This window comes from Xiphophorus maculatus, chromosome 10, assembly GCF_002775205.1.
Source record: "Xiphophorus maculatus strain JP 163 A chromosome 10, X_maculatus-5.0-male, whole genome shotgun sequence".
Classification (NCBI taxonomy): domain Eukaryota; kingdom Metazoa; phylum Chordata; class Actinopteri; order Cyprinodontiformes; family Poeciliidae; genus Xiphophorus; species Xiphophorus maculatus.
In genome coordinates, this window is record NC_036452.1 from 284,406 (window position 1) to 305,162 (window position 20,757).

At 40.7% G+C, this 20,757-nt stretch overlaps 1 protein-coding gene across 3 annotated transcripts in view; it reads left to right on the forward strand.

Moving 5' to 3' along the window:
* Positions 1 to 20,757, forward strand: part of LOC102235952 (formin-2-like) — a 103,591-nt gene that overhangs the window by 9,610 nt on the left and 73,224 nt on the right. For all 3 annotated transcript variants that reach the window (XM_023340742.1, XM_023340739.1, XM_023340740.1), the window contains exons 4-6: positions 5,710 to 5,857; positions 7,573 to 7,628; positions 7,771 to 8,798. In XM_023340742.1, the coding sequence (XP_023196510.1) occupies positions 5,710 to 5,857; positions 7,573 to 7,628; positions 7,771 to 8,798 (1,232 nt within the window). The remainder of the gene's footprint in view (positions 1 to 5,709; positions 5,858 to 7,572; positions 7,629 to 7,770; positions 8,799 to 20,757) is intronic.

Below are 20,757 nucleotides of genomic sequence, written 5' to 3' on the forward strand. Positions count from 1 at the left end.
GTGGAGAGGGTGCTGTTTATTGTCCATAATAGACAGAACCTTCTTCAATGTCCTCCTCTCCACCACAGTTTCCAGGGACTCCAGCCTTAGTCCCAGTACAGAGCCAGCTTTCCTGATGATTTTGTCTAGTCTATTAGAGTCACCGGCTCTGATGCTGCTTCCCCAACACACAGCAGCAAAGAAGATGGCACCGGCAACAACACTGTGATAGAAGGTCTCCAGCATCTTGCTGCACACATTGAATGATTTCAGCTTCCTTAAAAAATAGAGTCTGCTCATCCCCTTCCTGCACACAGCGTCAGTGTTAGATGCCCAGTCCAGTCTGTTGCCGATTACAACTCCCAGGTATTTGTAATCCTCCACCTCCTCCACCACTTCCCCTTTGATCTTCAGTGGCCGTGAAGGTATCTTCTTCCTTCTGAAGTCAATCACCATCTCTCTGGTCTTACTAATGTTGAGCCTGAGGTGATTCTGGTCAGACCACTCCACAAAGCTGTCCACCAGTGTCCTGTACTCCCCCTCCCCTCCATCCCCTATACACCCGACAACCGCTGAGTCATCAGAAAACTTCTGTAGGTGACATGACTCACCTACTGGAAATCAGTGGTTTACAGGGTGAAGAGAAAGGGAGAAAGCACAGTTCCCTGTGGAGCTCCTACGTCACTGACCACCACATCAGACAGGACACTGCCCAGATGGACAAACTGTGGCCTGCCTGTCAAGTAGTCAGTCACCCAGGAGATCACTGAGTCGTTGACACCCATCCTCCGCAGCTTCTCACCCAGTAGCAGAGGCTGGATGGTGTTGAAGGCACTGGAGAAATCAAAGAATGTGATTCTCACAGTGTCTCCTCCACCATCCAGGTGCGACAGTGCTCATTGCAGCAGGAAGATGACGGCATCGTCCACTCCTAAGTGGGGCTGATAGGCAAATTGCAGGGGGTCTAGAAACGTCCTGACATCTTCTAAGTGAGAAAAATAAGTATCTGAACACCCAGCGACATTGCCAGTTCTCCCATTTAGAAATCATAAAGGGGTCTGAAATTTTCGTCATGTCATAAGGTACATGTCCACTGTGAGAGACATAATCTAAAAAAATAAATAAATTAAAAAAAATCCAGTTATCACAATGTATGATTTTTTATTTTTGTGTTAGGCTACTGCTGCAAGTAAGTATTTGAACACTTGCCAATCAGCAAAAATTCTGGCTCTCAAAGACATGTTAGTCTGCCTCTAAACACTACACCTTCACTTCACTTATTATTCTAAATTAGAAGCACCTGTTTGAGGTCATTAGCTACATAAAGACTCCTGTTCACCCCACTCAATCAGTAAGACTCCAACTACTAACATGGCTAAGATCAAAGAGCTGTCAAAAGGCACCAGAGACAAAATTGTTGTTATATTGCAGGCACAAATGGGACAGGCGACTACATAGTCTTTGGTCATACAAAACTTTTGGTGGCCATCTTTGTATAAAGATGTCAAAGAGATTGTTTGGTTTATGCCAGAATGACATGAAAATTTGGCAGTATAGGTCCAATAAATAAGATGAGCTCTGATGGAAGAAGGGAGATAGAGACTATCAGGTAGTATGTTATCAGGACCGGGTTTGGTCTGTTGAGTTGTGAGTACCTGGTCTCTAATTTCCCAAGAAAGGGCTCCGATGACACAATGGTGGAATGATGGTGGCGCAAGTGTGTCTTTATCGAGGAAAACTGTCTTGAAAGTGCATCTGGTTTGGTGTTTTTGGACCCAGGCCTGTAACAAATTGTAAAGTTGAATCTGGAGTGAAAAAGTGACCAGTGAGACTGTCTGGGACTCAACCTTTTGGTCTGTTGAAGATAGGCTAGGTTTTTGTGATCTGTCCAACCGATGGGATGTTCAGCCCCCTCCAGCTAGTGACGCCATTCATCAAAGGCCATCTTTATGGCAAGGAGTTCTTTATTGCCTACATCAGTTTTTCTCAGCTGATGAGAGACGGCAGGAGGAGATTGCACAGGAGTGTAGTTTGTCATCAGTTGGTGAAATCTGTGACAGGACTGCTCCAACCCCTGAATGAGACAGGAATAAACTGTCTAGATCACATGTGTCAAACACAAGGCCCGGGGGCGAAATGCAGCCCCTCGCAGCTTTTTATGTGGCCCTCTAGATTCTAGACTTATGCATAAATAAAACATACAGGATAACAGTTGTGTGCTTAAACAATATGTTTCTTAATTAAATCAAAATGGCTTTTATTTGTTACAGCCAAATTACATTAGTCAATTCTTCCAGTTTTACTACAATCGCAGAAATTCACACAAATCAACAAATTGTGTAATTTTTTGTGCGAATGCATAATTGTGAATTTACTGAAAGTTTTCCAGAAAAATTGTCAAAAACATGTGTTTGAAGTGATACCAACTCCCACCTGCAAGTGGCAGTATATTTTACTTCTACATTTATGCTTTAATTGATGTCAAGTTCTAGTCTGTGATCGACAATTTGCGACTAATGAAAAGTCACATTTACCATAATAGATAAATGCAAATATTGCAAAATTTCTTACAAATATTTTTAAATTAGCAATTTATTGCAAAAAAATTACAACAACAACAAAAAAGAAATCCTGGAGGAATTGATGAATGTGAAAACTGTTAATTATGATTTGAGTTAGGACATTCGTGATGTTAATGTGGCCCAAAATGAAAACGAGTCTAGATGGATCTGGTTAAGTGAGGATGGATGCAATGGCAAATTAGTTTTATGAAACTTCGGGTGACCAACTGAAACTGGTTATGGTGGATGTGAGACTGGTAGAACAGTTTGTCATAGTTTTTAATGAAACGACGGTAGAAGTTTGCAAACCCCAGAAAACACTGAAGTTGCTTGCGACATGTGGGAGTAGGCCAGTCCAAGAACTTGAACCTTTGCTGGCTCTGTCTTCACCTGCCCGCTCCCCAAACATATCCAAGAAATGTGAATGATGAGGCATGGAACTCACATTTCTTTGCTTTGACAGTCTATTCTCCAAGAGAAGCTGAAGGACCAGGCAGACATGTATTTGTGCTTCTCTACGGACCTTGGAAAAAATGAGAATGTCGTTGAGATAAACAAAGATAAACTGATTAAGCTACTCCCTAAGGACATCGTTGACTAGAGATTGGAACACAGCTGATGCACTCATGAGGCCAAAAGGCATATCCAAATACTCAAAATGGTCAAGTGACTGATCTAATAGTTTTTATTCACTTGTTGATCACATAACCCTTTCATGCATAAATTATGATCCTGTAAGTCTGGATTTTCAAAATCGTTTTTGATTATCTTAGGGCATTAAAGAAAAAGGTGGGAAAAAAACTTGGTAATTTTCTTTTTTCTAGGATTTATCCAAGTGTCCACTCAGGTAGACAACATGTGCTTAAATTTTTTTAACTAATGATTTGCTGTATATTACATTGTGAATTTTTATTTTTTTGTACATTTTTTACATAATATTTTGACATGAGTTAATAGAATGCATAAATATATAACATTGTATTCAACTCGCATCCTAGTCTAATGTTCACTACTATCTCATCCCTTTATTCACTCCCTCTCATTCAACTGCTCAATCTAATTTTAGTCGTATTTTGGCTTCTTCTCAAACAGTATATTATTATGGGCATTTTTATTTTTACAAAACTAACAAGATTGAATATGATAATTCAGTCATTTTGTTGTTTTCTGTAACATAACAGTACAGTCTCTTCAGTTTCAGTTATATAACTTCTCAAACATAAAGACGTTGAAATATAAAGGTCCTCAGAGTGAGCCGGCACATTACCGACGCTACCCCTGTCTGACAAAACTGACAAAACGGTGCATTGGAACCGTGACTCAATTATACATCACGTCAATCAATATGTAAACATCCTACAAAGTTGCCCTGGCGGGTTTTTTCCACTGTATACTGACCTGGAGAACAAATTGACAGGAGTCATCAATGGAACGTAGGGCTGCATTTAGCATCCAGATTGTTTTTGGGGCAGACCAGAAGTCCATCCCAAACCCAACCTGGAAGCAATGCCCCCCAAACAAAGGTTCCGCTTTGCTACTACCACTCTGGTCCCCACCTCAGGAAAGCATTATAAATGTAATGCTTAACTGTGAACAAAATATAATTTGTTAGTTTATTTTTTTCTTTTAGAAAATAGAATAAATTTTACCTGAAACTATTTCAAAATTAATTAAAAAAAAAACAAAATACTGTGGTGGCATTTCTAGGTGCACCACATACGTATATACAGTATATATATATATATCAACACCACCTGGGGTTTTTGTTCCAGGACTATTCAGCTTCACAATATTTACAAAAAAGCTATGCTAGGTCAGGACAACAAGGAGAGGTGGATTATTATATTTTAGAAATGGTTTATTTTCTCCAAAGTTTAAAGTAGGCCTACAACAATAGAATGCATGCATAAAAGACGACTTACAAAGTTCACACATGTATACTGCACATTAGCTCTTCAACACCAAGTTGTATACTACAACCCAATTAAAAAAAAGAACATTTACACAAATAAAAGAAAAGCCCTCCAAACCAAACAGCAAAACAACATGCATGCAAACAAACAAACAAAATAGCAAAACAAAACCTGCAAGCAAACAACAAACATACATACAAAAAGGGGAAAACATCTACAAACCCCAAATGAACATGCAGTAGAATTACAAAAGGGACTCACCATGAGCAGGTTGAGCCCAACAATAAAATTATTAATAGGGTAAATGACATCCCAGCTGAAAAAGGCATGAAACAAAAGGACAGGGACCAAACAACGACTTTGATGTGGCTGTGCTCCCCATGCGCACACCAGCAAGGAGGAGGGGGAGAGCCACGAACAATTTGCAGCCAAGTTCCGCAACAGCCCAGGATCTAAAGTAAAATTTATAGTACGCCATTGCACAGAGCCCACAACGAGCTGGACAATGAAATCACTCACCCCAGTATGAACCCCAAACCCACGGCTTGTCCGACCACACGCACTTCCAACGAGCAGGAGAAAAACCACACAACCTAACCATGTCCCTGAACCCAAAGGAGGCATGATCACTAAAAAAACTGGTCTAGAAGCCAAACAAATGGGAGACCACAAAACTAACCTGGAAACTATGAATGCTCACCATACGCCATCTTCACGACTCAATAGAAGTGTGTGGGAAACGTCCGATGCCTACCTGGCTTTGTTGGTGCCACCCACCACTCATTGTACAGGTGAACCTGCACCAACATACCACACTTACAATAAAATAATACATGGATTCAAATCCACAATAAATTACCAATTTTACAGAGTTAACTGTGCTGAAAACTACAGACCTCATAAACAGACAGAATGGAATTATTCAAGAACATCTTTAAAAACTTGGTATTTCCATGGTTTCCATTTAAAACACAGAAAATACCAACACTTCAAAAAATAAATTTTAAAAGAACAATTCTTTTGTCACTGATGTTATGATTCCAATTTCATGGGAAGAGCAGAGTTTGGTTCATATTACAAAAACAACATTGTAAAAATTAGTTTGGACTTTCTTTTAACTCATTGCTTTAAAGTTTTGTCTAACATCTAAAAGGAAAGTTGTGATTAACTTGGCAAGGAAGTTGGAGGAGAATAGTGAATTACATAGTAAACACCTGTTGCTTAAGAAAGTGTTTAAAATAGTTTTGTTTCTGCAGCATGACCAGCTGTATACATGGGCCGCAGTCAACCAGCCACCACACTCACTGGATCTTCTTGAAGGAAAACTAGCAGGCCAACTCAAGACGCAGTGGTCTCCATTAAGGCTAGGAGAAAACAGAACTGGTCATAAATCTATGGGAGCAGGTAAGCTCAACATTCAAATGAAGTATAAGGAAATCAAAATAGTATTGTTTTCCACATCAAGCAGTTAATTTATTCTGAACATGTGGAAAGGAATCACAAACAAAATACAAAAATACAACAACAAAAATTGGCGTTTACTTAAAAATTATGCAAGCTTGCAAGCTAAAGGTTTCAAAACATAAGTCTTAGTATGTGCGAGCTGTACTGATTGAGTAACATTAACGTGTGCAATTTTAGGGAATTTTAAGTTTATATTAGTATTAAATTAATATTAGTATGTTGTAATTACTTAAACAACACCCAAAACCTAAGTTTTTTTTAAACTAGAAACTACTTACATAAAAAGAAAACAACTTTTTTGAGACAGTTCCAGCTTTATATTTGTTTCTTTGCTCAAACCTAGACAGTAAATACAGAAAACAAAGATAGTTTGCTCACGTTTTTCAGTAAAACAAACTCATTCACATACCAAGCTGCACTTATTTTTAAATAATAACATCACAACAAATATGGCATCAGTATTAGATATACTCAAACTTGAAAAAAGTCACCACAGGCTACTTCCAAACATACAAAAGTGAAGAAAAAAAAAAGACTAACAATGAAAATTAATCTAATGACAAAATAATAATAAAAAAACAACTAGCTGTTTTAGAGGAGTTTCAGATTGTTTATTATACGATACAGATATTTCTGAGTATTGCTACGTTCTACGAACAAATGATGCAATTTGTCCTGGGAAAAATGTAGAAAAGGGTGATTGTATTATTTTTTTCTCAGTCTGTCAGGTCAACTTCATACTCGTTGCCATGGCAACCAATAAACAACAGCTCTGGGAGTGCAGAGCAAAGATTACGTTCAAGTGCATCAGGAATTAACACTAAAAAAACCCCCCACAAAAACATTTCCCACACAAAAAGTATGTACAAACACCAAACAGAACATTTTGTCCGTTGTAGATTTATGTTTTTGAATTTCCATTTTGCGATCATTAGGAAGTGATTACCTGAACACTCGCGGTGGTTGATTAGCTAACTTAAACACCTGCCCTTCTGATTATCTGTCGGAAAAAAGAATGTGGGTTGCCTTATTTTTGTGTTAATTGAACCAAGCTAACATAACTAACTTACTCTCCACTTTTTTTAATTAAAGGTTTTTACTGACCTGTGAAATGTGATCCCTTTGGACCTTGTTATCTTGCTATTGTAGTGTTGACAATTAATATCAAAACTTTGCGTCCCCTTCTCAGATTCTTTGGTTGATTGCGTAATTTCCCCGACCATCGATATTCCTGACTCAATGTAATGCAACAGCAAATGTGGCTCACTGCCACGGCGCGCACAGTAAGTCACGTGATGTCCAATCCACTAGATCACTGAGCGGACTTGCCATTTACGTTTTACAAAGGAATTTTAAAAAGCATTACCTGGCCGTTAATGCTTTGAATACAACGTGCAGCTGCTGCCGAGTTACATAGATGCAGGCCTATAAAGATAAAAAGGTGCAGGAAATATTGGTGGGGACTGTCCCCTTCAGGCCAGAGTTGGTGGGGACATGTCCACACCAGTCCTTCAGGAAGTTACACCTATGCTGTAATGTAATAAAAGTTACCTCCTACAGCTTTAATGTTACCTCTTACTATTACCACTTTCTGTCACTCTTCCATAATGTTTTAACTAAAGTATAATTGCTGTACTGTGATATTTTTTGCCTAGATCATTGTGAAGCTGTCCCCACAACAAGACAACAAGACAGTGAGGAGAGATCAGGGGTCTGTCCTTCTATTTCTCTCTACATTCTATAATTTTGCTGTGTGACCAAACTAGTCTTCTAGTTCTGTTTGGTAGAGAGAGTGCAAGTGAACAAAGACCTTAAATTTTTTTAATTTGATTTTGGATTTTTCCTTTCTGCAGGGGGAATATGTGCTGCCGTCAAAAAAACTAAAGGAGAAACACGTTGATGTTATCCAGCAGCTTGAGCAAACTATAGAAGATCTCAGGACTAAGATTGCTGAGTTGGAACGTCAGCCCCCTCTTCTGGAGGAGAAGGGTATAACAACCATCACTTCCACCACCGACGGAGAATGTGGAGGAGATGAGAGCCTATTGAGGTCTCTCTGTGATGCTCATCTGCAAACAGAGGCAGGGGCCTCTCTGGGATGCCAGGAGGTCAAGTCAGTGCAGACCTCGCCAATGGATGATAGTTTTAGGTTCAACAGGTTCTGTAGAGGGCTGGATGGAGGCTTTCTGCAGCCATCATCCAATCATGATTGTTCATGTCAACTAGACCCTTGTACTTCACCTCTTCTGCATCAAGGAGAAACTGTAATTCTTCACTCATGCCTGAATTTGGTCCCACCTCCTCCTCCTCCTCCACCTTTGCCAGGATTTCCATACCCTCCTCCCCCTCCTCCTCTTCCCCCTCCTCCTCTTTTCCCAGGACTTCCAGGCCCTCCTCTTCCTCCTCCTTCTCCTCCTCCTCCAGGCTTTCCAGGCCCTCCACCACCGCCTCCTCCTTTACCAGGATTTCCAGGGCCTCCCCCTCCACCACCGCCTCCTCCTTTACCAGGATTTCCAGGGCCTCCCCCTCCACCACCGCCTCCGCCTTTACCAGGATTTCCAGGTCCTCCCCCTCCACCACCGCCTCTTTCTTTACCAGGATTTCCAGGGCCTCCCCCTCCACCACCACCACCTCCTCCTTTACCAGGATGTTCAGGCCCTCCACATCCTCCTCCAGGATGTGGGCCTCCTCCTCCACCACCAGGAGCAACTGGCGTACCCCCAAGTCTTCCAGCAGTAATGGGTTCATTGCCCCCTCCAATGCCACTGGGTTTGTATTCTCTACCTTTAACTCAGGATAAACCAACCAGAAAAGCTGCAGTGGAGCCACCCCGGCCAATGAAGCCCCTTTATTGGACGAGGATCCAGCTACACACAAAAAGGTATTGATGTTGACCAGACAACTATGATGTTATTGGCAAGACATTGCTATTGATTTGGTTCTGCTTACTTTAAATTAGGGGTTGCATGACTTCATATTTTTTAAAGTCGACCACAATATGACAAAGTCGAGTCGATTAGTCACAGTGACGTCATAGTAATGAAAGCGAAAATATATCACAGCAACTTACAACCTTTATTAGCTATGTTCACGGCAAATATTAACAAAAAAACATGCTTATGTTAAGTCTATTATGCTGAATTTAAAGAACAAGAACTGGTCTACATGTGTTTTGTGGACTTGGAGAAGGCGTTTGACCGTTTCCTTCGGGGAGCTCTGTGGGGTGTTCTCCTGGAGCATAGGGTATCGGGCCCTTTGATACAGGCTGTTAAGTCCCTTTATAACCAGTGTCAGAGTCGGCAATAACTTGCCGGCAGTAACTCGGACTCGTTTCCGGTGAGATCTGGACTGCCCTTTGTCATCAATTCTGTTCACTACTTTCATGGACAGAATTTCTAGGCGCAGCCAAGGTGTTGAGGGGATCCGTTTTGGTGGCCTTATGATCGCATCTCTGCTTTTTCAATCAATCAATCAAATTTTATTTGTATAGCACATTTCAGCAGCAAGGCATTTCAAAGTGCTTTACATCGTATCAAACACAGAAACACAATGCAACATAGAATCAACAATCAAAACACGGCATTAAGTAAAGTTCCATCAATAAATTTGTTTACGTTTCAAATACAATCCTAAACAGGTAGGTTTGTAGTCTAGATTTAAAGGAAGTCAGTGTTTCAGCTGTTTTACAGTTTTCTGGAAGTTTGTTCCACATTTGTGGTGCATAGATGCTGAAAGCTGCTTCTCCTTGTTTGGTTCTGGGGATGCAGAGCAGACCAGAACCGGAAGACCTGAGAGGTCTGGAAGGTTGATACAACAGCAGATCTTTAATGTACACTGCCTGGCCAAAAAAAAGTCGCCACCTGAATTTAACTAAGCAAATAGGTACAAGCCTCCTATTGGATAAGTACTGCATAGGTGATTATCTTTCAGCTTCCAACAAGTTATTTAACCCCAGCTGATGCAATGAGTAACTCCTCATTTCTTAAACAACCATGGCAAAAGACACATCCTGTGGTCGTGGAAAAGACGTTAGTCTGTTTAAGAAGGATCAAATCATCAGCATGCATCAAGCAGAGAAAACATCTAAGGAGATTGCAGAAACTACTAGAATTGGGTTAAGAACGGTCCAACGCATCATTAAAAACTGGAAGGATGGTGGGGAACCATCGTCTTCCAGGAAGAAATGTGGTCGGAAAAAAATCCTGAATGATCGTGATCGGCGATTACTTAAACATTTGGTCAAATCAAATCGAAGAAAAACAACAGCAGAACTCAGGAGTATGTTTAATTGTGAACGCAAAAGCATTTCCACACGCACAATGCGAAGGGAATTCAAGGGGTTGGGATTGAACAGCTGTGTAGCTGTAAGAAAACCTCTAATCAGTACGGCTAACCAGAAAAAAAGGCTTCAGTTTGCTAGGGAGCATAAAGATTGGACTCTGGAGGAATGGAAGAGGGTCATGTGGTCTGATGAGTCCAGATTTACCCTGTTCCAGAGTGATGGGCACATCAGGGTAAGAAGAGAGGCAGGTGAAGTGATGCACCCATCATGCCTAGTGCCTACTGTACAAGCCTGTGGGGGCAGTGCTATGATCTGGGGTTGCTGCAGTTGGTCAGGTCTAGGTTCAGCAACATTGTGTGCCCAAAGAATGAGGTCAGCTGACTACCTGAATATACTGAATGACCAGGTTATTCCATCAATGGATTTTGTCTTCCCAAATGGAACGGGCATATTCCAAGATGACAATGCCAGGATTCATCGGGCTCACATTGTGAAAGAGTGGTTCAGGGAGCATGAGACATCTTTTTCACACATGGATTGGCCACCACAGAGTCCAGACCTTAACCCCATTGAGAATCTTTGGGATGTGCTGGAGAAGGCTTTGCGCAGTGGTCAGACTCTCCCATCATCAATACAAGATCTTGGTGAAAGATTAATGCAACACTGGATGGAAATAAATCTTGTGACACTGAAGCTTATTGAAACAATGCCACAGCGAATGCGGGCTGTAATCAAAGCTAAAGGCGGTCCAACAAAATATTAGTGTGTGACCATTTTTTGGTGGCGACTTTTTTTTTGGCCAGGCAGTGTATTTTAGTGCTAAGCCGTTCAGTGATTTGTAAACTAACAACAGTATTTTAAAGTCTATTCTTTGAGCTACAGGGAGCCAGTGTAGGGACTTTAAAACTGGTGTTATGTGCTCTATCTTCCTGGTTTTAGTGAGAACGCAACCAGCAGCATTCTGGATCAGCTGCATCTGTTTGATTGATTTGTTGGAGAGACCTGTGAAGACGCTGTTGCAATAATCAATGCGACTGAAGATGAACTCATGGATGAGTTTCTCTAGATCTGGCTGAGATATTAGTCCTTTAATCCTGGAAATGTTCTTCAGGTGATAGAAGGCCGACTTTGTAACTGTCTTTATGTGGCTCTGGAGGTTCAGGTCAGAGTCCATCACTACTCCCAGGTTTCGGGCCTGATCGCTGGTTTTTAGTTGTAATAATGAAGCTGTGCATTGACTCTAGATCTATAACTCTAGATCGTTCCTCTTTAGGTCCAAAAATAATGACTTCAGTTTTGTTTCTGTTCAGCTGGAGAAAGTCTTGGCACATCCACACATTTATCTATTCTAAGCATCTGTTCAGTGATTGGATGGGTTCTGAGTCACCTGGTGACATCATAATGTAGAGCTGTGTGTCATCTGCATAGTTATGGTAGCTAATATTATTTCCTGTTATAACCTGAGCTAGTGGGAACATATAAATATTCAATAAGAGGGGTCCTGACTTCCGGTTATGGCGTCTCAGTGAAATTGTGCGTATGGCTCGCTGTTAAATCCTTAAATGAATCCGTAATTAAGATCAATATCCACAATTACGCTCGTTTATGGTAATGGAAAACGTTTAGTGGGGATCATGCCACTGAAAAATGCCAAAGTTGTCCAACAACCAACTAAAGCGACTCCACGAGAGAATGCGGCTAATGTAGCTCATGCTAACGAGACAGCACCGGCTAACTTGACAGAGGCTCAAGAAGCTCCGACCAACCATGATATTCTCAGAGCAATTAACCTACTGAAGGAAGATATGAACAAACAATCTGCTGATATGATGAAAGCAATTCATGATATCAAAGGGGATATGCAATCGCTCACTGAGAGAACTGGGGAAACAGAAGTGCGAATTTCGCAAGTAGAGGATGGCGTTACTTCCCTTCAAAGCAGAGTTAAATCACTGGAGAGAACAGTGGAGGTGCTTGGTGATAGAGTTACGGAGCAAGAGGACAGGAGGAGACGCTCCAACCTGAGACTGGTCGGGCTGCCTGAAAAATCCGAGGGAGCGGATCTGTGTGGCTTTCTGGAGACATGGTTTCGAGAAACACTAGGTGAGGACTTCACCTCCTCTCGATGCGTGGAGAGAGCTCACAGAATTGGGCCCCTCAGCTCTGAAACTGGCTCCAAGAGTTGTTATAATGAAGTTTCTGAGTTATAGAGACCGGGATTTAACTCTGAAAGCCGCCAGGAAAATGAAGGAAGTGCATTATGACAATCACCGTGTCACCTTTTTTCCTGACTTTTCGGCCGAGACTCGCAAGCTGCAGAGGCGCTTTGATGGAGTGAAAGCCCGGCTTTGAGCCCTTAAAGTCCGGTATGGTATTTTGTATCCAGCTCATCTGATCATCACACACAATGACAAGCGACGGATCTTCAAGTCAGTGGAAGAAGCCGAGAAATACATCGATGGAATAATCGATGGAGTTGATAACTCCAGGATATAGTGTGTGCCCATCGCTTCCCCTCAACAGTGGATACAAAAGGAACAAATTGCAGTGGACAATATTGTAAGTTGACAAACGTTTTGTTGATGTATGTGAAAGCATGAACACTGCTATTAATGTTTCTTTATTATACCTTTGTATTGTTACCAAATCTAGCCTTAACTATTAATATTTTGGTCAAATTGTTCTTTGTTCGGCCAGCCAACCCACATATTACCTTCGTTATGCGTGTGGACTTTTACGTTACCCAATTAGTGGATGCAACATTTCATATAACCCGAGTTCAATGTTCAGAAGGGATTAACACCACATTTCGTTTGGGGAAATGTGTGGTGATTTGGGATGAAGGGCTCACTATGGGTACAGTTTTTTTGTTGACTTTACATGACTTGAATGTGAGAATAAGAAGAGGCCAATGCATTAAATTTGTTTACATCTCCAAGTACACGATTTATGTCTGATTGCCCGGTAATCAATATATCTAGTTGGAATGTTAGAGGTCTGAACAAAATGGTCAAACTTAAACAAGTGATGGGCAGGATCAAACAGATGAAAACTACAATATGTTGTGGCCGGGACAGGTATTCTCCTCTAGTTTTACAACTCATGCCAGAGGAGTAATAATAATGATTCACAAATCAATTCCATTTGAACTTAAAAATAAATACCTTCACCCGGCAGGGAGATTTATCATTCTTAGTGGGACTATAATCTCTACATTGGTCAACTTTGTATGTCTCTATGCCCCCAACGGGGATAATCCTACCTTTTACCAAAATCTGTTTTTAACCATGTCAGCTTATAATGGTTCATTTATAATTGGTGGAGATTTCAATTGTGTTTTAAACCCTGCAATAGACCGTTCAAATAGTTCTGTCATATCCCACCAACAAGCCAGGAAAACTGTCGAGAAATATATGAAAGATCTTAATATAGTGGAGGTTTGGAGGCAACTTCATCCAAATAAGACAGAGTACTCATGCTTTTCAAGCACCTCCAAAACTTATTCACAAATAGATTATTTTCTGGTCTCCTCCGGTTTATTATCTACAGTTGAAAAATGTTGGTATGAAGCTATTCTACTTTCTGATCATGCCCCAGTTATTCTGTCAGTAAAATTACCAAATTATTGCCGGTCTTCAATCCCATTTCGATTTCAAGCTAAATGGTTTAGATCCCAAGAATTTGAGGAATTTCTCGAAGAGAAAATAACTGAGTATTTCAATTTTAATACAACCCAAACCAGTGCATCAATAAAATGGGAAGCCTTTAAAGCCTATGTAAGGGAGGAAATAATGAGTTATACTAGGCATAAATCAAGACTACATTTGAATAAATTAAAAAACATTGAAAAACAAATCAAAGAATTACAAGAGCAACTGTATCACTCTAATGATGCTGACAAATATAGGAGACTTCTTTTACTAAAATCGGAATATAATGAGCTCACTACCAACAAAATAGCAACTTGTTTACTGTGGTTAAAACAATCATACTATGATCAGGGTGAGAAGGCAGGTAAACTCTTAGCTTGGAGGCTTAAAAAGTTACAGACGAATCGGGCTATAAATTCAATCAAATTAAATAATGGTGAAAATCTGGTAGATCCAAAAAGTATAAATGATGCATTTGCAAAATATTATGAGAACTTATCTACATCTCAATATCTAGACAACACAAATAAACAGGACCAACTTCAATTTCCAACTCTGTCAGAAGAGAATAAGAACAATTTGGATGAAAAGCTGAGTATTGAAGAACTTAAAATGGCCTTAAGCCGCATGAATTCAGGTAAGGCACCTGGCCCCGATGGCCTTCCAATTGAACTTTACAAGAAATTTCCAGATAAATTACTGCCCCCTCTACTCGAAGCGTTCAATGAATCTTATGAAAAAGGCATCCTGCCTCCATCACTGCGTTTGGCAACTATTTCTCTCTTGTTGAAGCCAGGTAAACCCCCAACAGAAATGGGTTCATATAGGCCCATTTCTTTAATGTCCTGTGACACAAAAATTCTATGCAAAGCTTTGGCTCGAAGGATTGAAACTCATATTCCTAATTTAATCTCGAATGACCAAAATGGATTTGTTATTGGACGCCAAGCCTTTCACAATACCCGTCGATTGCTAAATATATTATATGCAAAACAGTTTGCTATGGACCACGCCTTTCTATCATTAGATGCTGAGAAAGCTTTTGACAGGATCGAATGGAGCTATCTCTTTGATACCCTTAAGAGATTTGGCCTAGGAGAAAAATATTTAAAATGGATTCAATTACTATATACTGAGCCAGTTGCTAAGGTCGCAACAAACGGTCAACTTTCAACATGTATTAGCCTCTGTAGATCGACGCGACAGGGATGCCCTCTGTCCCCCCTCCTTTTCTTATTTGCCATTGAGCCGCTTGCCATGGCAATACGTAAATCCCCTGAAATCACCGGCATTCAAATTGGAGATGTGGAGCACCGGTTGTCTCTTTTTGCGGATGATATTGTTCTGTTTTTAGCTAATCTGAAAGAGTCTATTCAGGCTGTTGATAAAATTCTGAAGGTATTTGGTGAATTCTCAGGTTACAAAGTTAACCAAAAGAAAAGCTCCTTGTTACTGCTTAACAGAAATAACCCCCCAATACAAACACAATTTGCTTATACCTATGAGGGCTTTACCTACCTAGGAATTAAGATTAACCCAGATCTAGAGAAAATAGTCTCTATAAACTATGATCCTTTAATTCAGAAAATATTAGATTCCCTAGATAGATGGAATGAGATGCCAATTTCAATGATAGGTCGTATTAACATCATTAAAATGTCCATTCTCCTTATACTTATACTCCATGTTCTTATACTTTTTTCAGTCCATCCCCTTACACATTCCAGCTTCCTTCTTTTATTCGATAGATAAAGCCTTTACCAAATTTATATGGAACAATAAACGCCCCAGATTGCGACTCTCTCTTCTTTATCTGCCCTGTGAACGAGGTGGGCTTAGAGTACCAAACATTAAGTTGTACTATCATGCAGCACAGCTTTGTGCTGCTACTTGCTATTTTTCCACTGGTGAAATACCCTCTTGGGTACAAATAGAGAACAACTTATTAACATTGTCTTTGACATCCTATCTTTATTCAGCAGATCTTAAACATCTATTAAAAAACACCAAAAATACTTTTCTCAAAAACACAATATCAGTTTGGCACCACTCACATTCAGTTTTGGATGAGGTGTCCGAGCTCTCATGTCTATCCCCTATTTGGGGAAATAATAGATTCAAACCAGGAAGAGCAGACAGAGGATTTAGAATATGGTTGAATAAAGGCGTAAATAAAATAGGGGACCTTTATAGTGAAGGAGTTTTGATGTCCTTTGAACAGCTGGCAAATAAGTACAGTCTGCCTCAAAAACATTTTTTTAAGTATTTACAGATTAGAAGCTTTGTTTTTGCGTCACTGAAATCCACTGCTGAACCTCCACTCTCTACCATAGAATATTTAGCCACTCAACACAATCAGAGTAGGGGTTTACTCTCCAAATTTTATAATATCTTGCTTTTATCCTTAAAAGAAAATAGTCTCTCATATTTACAAGCATGGAAAAGAGATCTGCAAACTGAAATCTCTGAAGATGAATGGAACAACTCTTGTCTACTGGCACAAACGCAAACTATTAACACAAGGTTTAGACTATTACAATACAAGTGGTCGTTTAGGACATATATCACTCCTATAAAACTTCACCATTTCAACTCAAATATTTCTGATGTGTGTGTTAAATGTAATATAGATAAGGGTACTCTTTTTCATTGTATGTGGCAATGTATGGAACTTCAAACTTTCTGGAAGGAGGTTATTGTGTTCTCCTCTCGTTTGATTGAACAGGATGTTTCAATGGACAGTAAACTTTGCCTACTGCATATTTTTCCAGATGGATTTAAAGTACCTATAAAGAGAAAGAAGCTTGTGAGTTTTTGCCTTTTGCAGGCTAAACATTTGATTGCTCTGAAATGGAGGAACCCAGAAAGACCAAAGATAAATGAATGGATCAAACTACTGAGCAACAACCTGGCAATGGAAAAACTGACTTATATAACAAAAGGAAAACTTGAAGACTTCGATGATATTTGGTCCCCCTTCCTATATTTTATCGAACAATGTGACATGTAAACTCAACCTTTCCTTTCTTTTTGTGTAGAGAGTGAGCCCTGGGGTTTTGTGTGTTTTTCTTTATTATTATTATTATTTTTGGGGTGGGGGGAGGGACAGCATTGTGTTATTTTTTTATTTTTTTTCTTCTTCTCTTTTTTCATGTTCTTTTCTTGAATGTTTATATAGCAGAAAATTCTAATAAAAATATTTTGGGAAAAAAAAAGCAGAAAAAAATAAATAAAAAAAAATAAGAGGGGTCCTAGGATTGAACCTTGGGTACCCCACATGTGACCTTTGACCTCTTTGATGAAAAGTTTTCAAATGAAACAAAGAAATCCCTGTTCTTTATTAAGATTCAAACCAGTTAAGCACTGGACCTGAGAGTCCGACCCAACTCTCCAGTCGATTCAGTAATATGTCATGGTCAACAGTGTCAAAAGCTGCACTGAGGTCCAACAGAACCAGCACTGTGGTTCTCCCACAGTCCGTATTTATATGGATGTCATTGAACACTTTTACGAGGGCAGTCTCTGTGCTGTGGTGAGCACAAAAACCATACTGGAAGGAGTCAAAGCGGTTGGTTATCGTTAGGAAGCTATTTAATTGTTTAAACACAGCTGTGTTAGACCAAAATTCTCTAAAATATTAGAGAGCTTTTTTGACCCTCTGTCTTGGGGGTTGTCAACATGAATGTTGAAATCACCGACAATTATTAAACAATCATAATTAATGCATTTGAGAGATAGAAGCTCATTCAAGTCAGTAAAGAAATTTTCCACATATGTTGGAGTTTTGTATAAAGTTAGTGTCAAAGTTCGTTTGTGGCCTTTAACCTCAATTCCAAGATACTCAAAAGAGGTGAAGTGACCCAAGGAAATTTTACTACTATTTACGGTATTCTTAAATATTGAAGCCATGCCTCCTCCTTTTTTATGTTTTCTATTCTCACTTAAGAAATTGTAGTTAGGAACCGCTGATTCAATTAGTACGATTGGTTCATTATTGTCATTCAACCATATTTCTGTCAGAGACATAACATCGATATTATGCTCAGTGATGAAATCACTAATTAATAGAGCTTTAGCACAGAGAGATCTGGTATTTAAAAGAGCTAGTTTAAGTGAATTGAGGCCAAAGGTTCTTCAGTCTGAGGTTCCTTTAGGCAGTGGAACAGTCTGAGGTTTGAATTAGGTCCACTGTATTTTATGTTTCTGTTTTTTGTAAATTTTCTGTAGTTATCCGGACAGGTAATGTCCTGTTTTGCAGTGCCGGGGGGCCAGACACATTCTGGAGTAAGACGGGTGTAAAGATAAAATCTGGACCCCGGCCTCAGACCTCAGAAATGCAGAGTGATGGATCCTCTGGGATGTGCCGAAGCGAACCTGTTGATTCATTCCATCTGTAAATGTAAGAAACTCCGGTTCAGAAGACATTTCTTTATGGGCATCTTGTGAATCCTGTGAATGAGTGGGTGAGCAGAGAGGGAGGGGGGAAAGAGGAAGGGAACCAGTCGCTCCGTCTCCAGTCGATGTATCAGCATGTTTTGGAACGGTTTGCTCCTGATAAGCGCAGGGTTCCATCCTAGTCAGACATCCTTGAGTCTGTTCTTCTGAAGCGATGATCACGTTGCTGTCCTTGATAAGATGAAAAAGATTTGCAGTTAGTAGCTTTGTCCCATGTTTATTAAGATTGCGTCTGTCTCTTCCAAAAAGGTGAAAGTGCTACCAATAGATCCAGAGGTTATCGATGAAGGTCACTGAGCTGGCAGAGCAGGTTTTAATCAGCCATTTGTTTATCATGTCCAGCCTGGAGTGTTTTTCGTCTCCCCATTGAGGTGATGGAATTGGACCACTGAGAAATAACTTCATTTTTAATTTTCCCATAGTGTTCAGAAGAATATTAAAGTCCTTTATCAGAATCTCATATTTCTGCTTTGCCAGATCGTTGGCTCCAACATGCACAACTAAAGTCTCAATATCTGGCTGATCAGTAGTTAGAGAGAGTACAGTGTCACCAGGAAAAGAAATCACTCTTGTTTTCTTGGGATTGCAAACGTGACTGATTCCATTTACTGCCTCATCTCCAACAATAAGCACTTTTGGGATACCTTTCGTTTTCCTGGTAGCCGCTTTGTCCTTAGGAGCTTTGGGGGGTGGATGTGTTGGTCTTGCCTCATTGTTGATGTTTGAAGGCGAGGTCTCACTCAGAAGCTCAGGCTGGATTACAGAAAATCTGTTTTTCAGTGGGATTCCCACAGAGTCAGAATGTTTTGAGGCCCGGGCTGGTCGCTTTGTCCTTGGGAGCGCGGTCGGTGGAACCGTTTTGGTTTCAGCTGCTTGTTTATTTTTCTTTGGTGGAGCAGGTGTTGAGGTTGAAGGTGGGTTTTGGCTCAGAGCCGGACACGCTGATTCGTCCAGGTGAGGGGTTCTCCCTGTCAGTTGCCTCATCGGATCTGCGGTGTGAGACTTTTGCTTCAGCTTGGCACCCAGAGCGTTCCAGGGTGGGCTGCTTGATGCGGTGCGTACGACCTCTTCGTTGAATTGAGGAAGAGTTGTCTCATTTCCTCAGGTAGAGTTGATCTCAAAGTTCACCTCCAGCATTTTAATCTTCATTTCTATAGACTGAAGTCGTTGTATAATACTGCTAATGTCCTTGGGGTTGGCCAGAGGCATTTTGTCCTGGTTCAACTTGGAGATGAAGAAAAGTAAGGTAAAAATAAAAGTAAGAAAATCCCCCAGTCCTTAGGTTTGAAGTAATCCAGTTATGATGTCAATAACGTAAATATAACTATAAAAACTGTCACTTTAAAAAATAACTCACAGGCAAAGTTATAAGTAAGGACGAGAGAGAGCACGATAAGCTGTTCCTCCTTCAGCTGCCACAGAGAAGTCCCGGTTGATGCGGTCCTATTGGCTTCATCAGGTAGTAATCTACAGCTTTCGCTGGAGCGGTTCGCAGCCGAGTGTGAAGCAGCCAGGATGAGGATCAGTGCCTCCAAATCTGAGGCCATGATCTTGAGCAGGAAAAGTTTAGAGTGCCTTCTCCAGGACAGGGGGGATGTCCTGCCCCAAGTGGAGGAGTTTAATTATCTCAGGACCTTGTTCACGAATGAGGGAAAAATGGAGTAGGAGATCGACAGACAGATTGGCGCAGCATCTGCAGTGAAGCGGGTGCTATACCGGTCTGTCATGGTAAAGAGAGAGCTGAGTTTACCGGTCGATCTACGTTCCTACCTTCGTCTATGGTCATGAGCTTTAGGTCATGACCGAAAGAACGAGGTCACGGATACAAGTGGCCTAAATCAGTTTTCTCCGCTGGCTCTCCCTTAGAGATAGGGTGAGAAGCTCGGCCATCCGAGAGGGATTCAGAGTAGAGCTGCTGCTCCTTCACGTCGAGAGGAGCCAGTTGAGGTGACTCGGGCATCTGGTTATGATGGCTCCTGGATGCCTCCCAGGGCACTCTTCTGGGCACTTCCCACCAGGAGGAGACCCTCCCCGGGGAGATCCCTCCAACCCAGAACGTTGGAGGGACTATATTTCTCAGCTGGACTGGGAATGCCTTCCCAGTGTGCCCCTGCGACCCGACCCCGGATAAGCGGAAGATGGATGGAGGAAAAAGAAGAAGAAGCAGAAGCAGAACATTCATCTGCTGCTGACTTATTCGTCAGCAGCAGAGCAAAAGTGGTCTGGAAAGTTGGACAAAGTTGGGTCCTGCTTTTTTTTCCGTTCTTCACCATTAATAACTGCCATTCATTGGGCTGATAATAAGCAAAGCTGGTGCTGATGATCAGGTTAGCAGTACTTATAGGAGGCAAATTATTACATTGACCACAACTATGCTTTTGGCACATCATTAAACAACTTATTATGAACAAATCCCATTTGAGTAGTTAAATTCAATGCACCCACCCGCTGCT